This window comes from Stenella coeruleoalba (assembly GCF_951394435.1).
Source record: "Stenella coeruleoalba genome assembly, chromosome: 14".
NCBI classification, from domain to species: domain Eukaryota; kingdom Metazoa; phylum Chordata; class Mammalia; order Artiodactyla; family Delphinidae; genus Stenella; species Stenella coeruleoalba.
The window spans coordinates 65,808,299-65,814,506 of NC_137160.1; the positions used below are offsets into that span (position 1 = coordinate 65,808,299).

Genomic DNA, 6,208 nt, shown 5'->3' on the forward strand with positions numbered 1-6,208 from the left:
AAAATCAAGAAAGATAAATGACAAACAGGGTTTCCCTTGTGGCGCAGTGCTTGAGAATCTGCCTGCTAATGCAGGGGACACGGGTTCGAGCCCTGATCTGGGAGGATCCCACATGCCGCGGAGCAACTAGGCCCGTGAGCCACAACTACTGAGCCTGCGCGTCTGGAGCCTGTGCTCCGCAACAAGAGAGGCCGCAATAGTGAGAGGCCCGCGCACCGCGATGAGGAGTGGCCCCCGCTTGCCACAACTAGAGAAAGCCCTCGCACAGAAACGATGACCCAACACAGCAAAAAAAAAAAAATTAATTTTTTAAAAAAAATGACAAACAGCTCCCAGCACAGTGCCTTGCACAAGTGGCAGGTAATCAACAATATATGTTCCTCCCCTGCCCCAACCCAAAGTAGGTACTTAAATATTTTGTGAAGAAAATATAATATTGAGAAAAGCATGCTTTGCCAACAATCTTTAAGTGTAAAGCTTCACCTATTCAGATTAACCGTCCTCTTGACTCTAAATATAGTTTTTTCAGTGCCCTCAAGATGCTAAGAAATGAGATTCCTTGGCAATTTTGATATCTGACAATATTTTTTTTTAGCAGGAACACAATTTGATAAGGAGAGAAGTACTGTGCCCTCATTCCCAGAGATTGTGAAGAGGGGTTTCTTACAGTTTCTCAAACAGTAAAGTGTAAAAATCTTAGAGAAGCGAGATGGAATTTTTACCTTTCTGCAAATCCTCCTTAAGTGACTTGACCTGCAAAAGCAGAGGGCTGGGGAAAAAAAGAAAAGCAACAGAGAGAAGGGATGTTGTCAGCAGTAACTAACCAGCTTTCTTCACCACCCACAAAACACAAACAGATCACTCTGGACATATTCTAACCGGCAGCACAACAATTGGAGAAAGTTCCCTTAGAAAACAAACCCTGCACTTGCATTAAAGGAAATGGATAAATGCTACAGAATTGTTCAGCGTTGTCATCTCAGCTTTAAAAACAAAAAGAATGGACCACTTTTTAAAAGATGATTGGTTTATCAAATCCTGGAGGGCAGGAGCATTTTTATCCAAAGGCAAAGAGCCATCTTCCCCTTCAATCCCCTTAGACACAATATCACCTGGAAAGAGAGGGCTGCCCAGTTAGTTCCCTGCTCCTGTCGGAAGCTCACCTGTACTCATCGTTGGGGTGAGCAATCTCCACAATGTCTCCAAGCTTGATGTAAGGAAACACTTTGGGGTTCACGACTAGCTCATCATCTGAAAGACAATTCAGCCATCTCAGGCAGCAAAGAACTCACTTGGGCAGCAGGTTGCTGTGTATGTTTTCACGCGGGGTCCTTACAACCCCATCATTTGGTATTATGACCCCATCTCGCAAGATGAAGTTCCATTTAAAATTGAGATTTAGCTCAACTGAAGGATTTGCACAGGAATCCAGAGCTAGTGAGTAGTTGAGGGGGCCGGTGTTCAGGGACCTTTGTCTCCAGAGCTTTTCCTACTAGCCCACTGCTCCCAAGGAGAGGGTAACTCTTCTTCTTTGGGAATTAGGTCTCTGCGGCAATCCTTGACTCCCTCAAATAGCATGTATCTGGCATATGCCAGGAACAAAACAGCCGGGGTCCCACATACAGCAAAATCCTTTCTATTTACAGTGTTCGCAGAACTTCTAAAAATACTGTCTGAATGTGACCCTCACAATAAATATTTGGATCTAGCAGAAGCAAGGAAATGACCTAGGAGATAAAGCAACTTGCCAAAGGGTAGATAGCTAGTAACAGTACACCAGGACTGGTTACTAGTCCAGGGTTCCTAAACAAACCACCTCTCACACATGAAAATCAAGCCAGAGAAAACACCCTGGACTTTGGAGGGCAGCACCTGATCAGGGGAAAACTTCATATATCAGTTCACATTAGAGTCCAATGAGACCCTTAAAATATAAGGAGAATGTGATTTCATATGTTTATCTACCCCTGCCCCCCACTGGGGGTGGGGGAGAATTCTTTCAAATATAACAAACTCAGGATCATAAAGATAGGGTGATTTTTTTTTTTTTTCTGTTTTAGCTTTTAGGGAAAGACATGGCCTTCAGTTATGCTAAAACCATGACAAATAAGTATGTCCAGATTTCAAATATAATCAGACCCAACAAAAATTCAGCCTAGGAAAGCGAAGTACTGGGTTAATCCCACAGTTGCTTTTTTTGTATATTGTTTCCATTGACAGATGTATACCAAATCCTCTATGAAGTCTTCCCCTAACTTCCACAGTCTGAATTAAGCTCCCTGAACACATATTCCTTCCTGCTCCATTTTATCATTTCCTTTTTGCATGTCTGTCTCATCAAGCTGAAAGCTCCGTAGGGAGAAGGGACCTTGTCATATTCAAAATCTTTATGTTTGGTACAGGTATGTACTTAATAAATACTTGTTGGATGTATTTTTTTTTTGGATGTATTTTTTAAATTTGATTTTTACTTTACTCATAGAAATACAGTTGATTTACAATATTGTGTTAGTTTTCAGTTGTTCAGCCTAGTGATTCAGTATTTTTGCAGAATATATTCCATTATAGGTTATTACAAGATAACAAGTGTATTCCCTGTGCTATGTAGTATATCCTTGTTGCTTATCTATATATAGTAGTTTATATCTGTTAATCCCATACACCTAATTGTCCCTCCCCACTTCAGTAACCACAGGTTTGTTTTCTATGTCTGTGAGTCTGTTTCTGTTTGTTTTTTTTAATAAATTTATTTATTTATTTATTTATGGCTGCATTGGGTCTTTGTTGCTGAGTGCAAGCTTTCTCTAGTTGTGGTGAGTGGGGGCTACTCTTCCTTGCAGGCGTGGGCTTCTCATCACGTTGGCTTCTCTTGTTGCGGAGCACAGGCTCTAGGTGTGCAGGCTTCAGTAGTTGTGGCACGCGGGCTCAGCAGTTGTGGCTCTCGGGCTCAGTAGTTGTGGCTCTTGGGGTCTAGAGCACAGGCTCAGTAGTTGTAGCGCATGGGCTTAGTTGCACCGCAGCATGTGGGATCTTCCCGGACCAGGGGTCAAAGCCCTGTTCCCTGCATTGGCAGGTGGATCCTTAACGACTGCGCCACCAGGGAAGCCCTGTTTCTGTTTTACATGTACATTCATTTGTATTATTTTTTAGATTTCACACATAAGTGATATAATATAGTATTTGTCTTTGTCTAACTTATTTCACTAAGCATAATATTCTCTACTTCCATCCATGTTGCTACAAATGGCAGTATTTCATTCTTTTTTATGACTGAGTAATATTGCTGGATGTATTTTATTTATTTATTTTTCTTTATAGTCCTGCAGCAGACTGGGTACAGCACAGAGCTACCTTTGTCTTGTACACGTGAAAAAGAAGACTCGCATACATTGTATATACACTGTATATACTGTAGCCTTGTATCTTTCCCTCCTCTGTCAAAAGTTATTTCTGTTGTGCGTTCAATTCTGCTCCACAAACGTTTAGGCAGCTTCAGCTGCATACAAAGTACAGTGTTAACAACAGACTGTGGTTTTAGCAGAAATAGTGTTTTAAATATAGCAATGCTTAGTATATCCTTCCTGGTAATTACAATGGTTACATTTATTAAGCAGGTAGAAGGAGCCTGGTACTCTACTAAATACTATACATACATCATTTTACTTTATTCCCGTAAGACCTTATGATATAGAAACTATTATTTTCCCTTTTTGGCAGTCCTGGCCTTTGGGTGGCTTATACATATATAACACAGGAGCAAATACATACTAAAATACAATTTTAAAAACACTCACTGTGTTGTTAATTCTAATTTCTGAAGTAAATAAGGTTGTTAGGACAGAGGGAAATTTATTCCTTTACGAAAGAAAAAAAAATCATATGAGTAGGTGCTTTCCTATTCTACAGGTTTATAGACTCAAGGTGCTAAGAGAAATGGAGAAATTATTCTAAAGAGCTGGAATTTGTAGTTAAGGTAAACTAGGGGCTTGCCTGAGGTCACAGGGAAAGTTAGAGGCAGAGCTGATACCCGGATTCATGTTTAACACAGGACAAGATGCTGTGTCCTGCCCCATCTCACCGTGCTTCAGAGCCAGGCAAAGGTTCATGCTTTGATCATACCTGTCTTATGCACATCCACTACTTCTTTCATTAAACATAAGTTTCTCTTATCTGCCAAACCAGTGCATACTGGAATTTTGCAGAACATACACAGTAAATAAGTAATAAAAAGATACAAACAAATCAACAAGGACCTAGCACAGAGAACTATATTCAATATCTTGTAATAACCTGTAATGGAAAAGAATATCTAAAAAAAAAATCTATATATAGGTATATATATCTATATATCTGAATCACTTTGCTATATATCTGAAACACAACACTGTAAATTAACTATACATTAATAAAAACATTTAAAAAACAAAAACAAATGAAGAGTAGTAAGCTGGCAATATTCACAAAGTTTGTTAAAATGCAGGATGCAAATGCTTCTAGAAGGGGCCTGCTACTCTCCCCACTACAGTATCACTTGCTGCTTCACTCAGTTAAGCTACCTGCTTAGCCTCGATTGTCACGAGTCAGTTTGAAAATTTCAAGGCACCGGACACATCAGAACCTCGGCCAACTTACGCAACCCCCTAAGACCAATCAATACTGACCACTGCCCCCAAAGCCCTTCTTGTGGATGACAAGTTTGTAGACCTTTGTTGTTCTCATCTTGTACTGTTGTTTCCTTCAGCTGTTCCAAGCTTGGGGGAGAGAAATCATCTTGCCTCCCTGCCAGTGAAACACAAACAAAAAGGCTGGAATGTCAGACTTTTCTTTGCAACTGCTCTTTGATTTCAGGGCAGTGAAAATACTGCCCTTACTCAGCTGAGAGGTGGCACCAACCCTCCGATGAAATCACTCCTCCAATTACCAGGAGGGACGTTGAACAAACAGAACCAGTGAATCTGGAAACGAAAGGGAATTCGGGCCAGGGTCTAGTCCAACCTCCAAGAAGATATTTTATCACACCCTAAAGGGAAAACTTGGAGTGAATGAGGCATTCATTACCTTGCCTCTATATAAACCAATAACACCCACATATTAAAGAGATCTTAAAAGAGATTAGGCACACAATCTGTAGATGAGGAAAGTGAGAGCCAGCGCAAGGGACTTGCCCAAGGTCTCTGAGACAGAGAGGCATTCCCACTGCTCACGTTTCGCCATCGATGTCCTGGGCAAGAAGAGTGTAAACAGAGGAAGGCTCATTACCCAAACCTCCATCTGCACAAACTCTCAGTGGTTCCTCCCCGCACCCTCCACCCCCCATTTCATAGCTGAAGCCACGGAGGCTCAGAGACGGAGAGAGACTTGCCTAAGGTCACACAGGGGGTTGGGGGTGGGGCCAGGTTTCGAACCTGGGCCCCGGCCCCTTTCCTCCTGCTCCCCAAACCCGGGCCCCGGGCGGGCAGCTCCACTCACCCGCAGCTCCGGAGCCCCTTCCCGCTTGAGGCCGGGGTTCCGGGGTCCGGACCCTGGCCAGGGCCCCCGCGCCTCCTCGGGACGCCCCGCCTACGCCCGCAGAGCCTGTGCAGATCCCGAGCCAGAGCTGCAGGCGCCAGCCGCCCCGCCCCGGCCACCAAGCGCTCACCTGAGAAGCCGCGCGGCTCCGGTGGCTCCGCCCCGGGGCACCGCCCCCTTCCCGCCCACCCGCCCTGGGCCGCTCTGGCCGGGCCTCCGCCTCGTCTCGGTGTCCGCGCCACTTCCCCATCCGGGGCTCGTGCCGGGGGCGGGGCCTCGCGTGAGGCCTGTAGGTCGGGCTGCCCACCTGCGTTTCCCGCTCCCGAGCCTGAGGGCCGTCGTCCCGGGAAAGGAAGTCCTTTTCCTCCAGACGTTCCGAAATAGATCCCAGCACAAGCGGTTCTCTTCCGACCTAGTGATTTCCTCAACAGGGCAAACTCGGGCGAATGTCCCCGGATCTGTAAACGATGTTATGGACCCCCACCAGGCCTCTCAGGGCTACTGAGAGGCACAAAATAGAGTTTCTGGGAGAACTTTTGTAAAATGCAAAGGGCTAAGCACGTGCGATGGCCCCTGCTGGGAAGTATCCACTTGAGGGGCTTTTCAAATCCTTCCAAACCCCAAGTGGTGTTCCGTGCTTCTCTGATTGTTAACAATAGCTACCAGAGCTGTCACAGACATTCTTATGTAATCGTCACAT

General features: G+C 44.5%; 1 protein-coding gene across 6 annotated transcripts in view; it reads right to left on the bottom strand.

The window, feature by feature from the left end:
• Nucleotides 1–5,613, bottom strand: part of DEPDC5 (DEP domain containing 5, GATOR1 subcomplex subunit) — a 93,178-nt gene extending 87,565 nt beyond the window's left edge. For 5 of the 6 annotated variants that reach the window (XM_079941892.1, XM_079941891.1, XM_079941888.1 and 2 more), the window contains exons 1-4: nucleotides 5,470–5,613; nucleotides 4,662–4,779; nucleotides 1,164–1,251; nucleotides 723–769 (exon numbers count right to left, since the gene is read on the bottom strand). In XM_079941892.1, the coding sequence (XP_079798018.1) occupies nucleotides 723–769; nucleotides 1,164–1,251; nucleotides 4,662–4,719 (193 nt within the window). In that variant the 5' untranslated portion in view covers nucleotides 4,720–4,779; nucleotides 5,470–5,613. The remainder of the gene's footprint in view (nucleotides 1–722; nucleotides 770–1,163; nucleotides 1,252–4,661; nucleotides 4,780–5,469) is intronic. The other variant, XM_079941889.1, reaches the window with a different exon arrangement.
• Nucleotides 5,614–6,208: the final 595 nt, after the last annotated feature.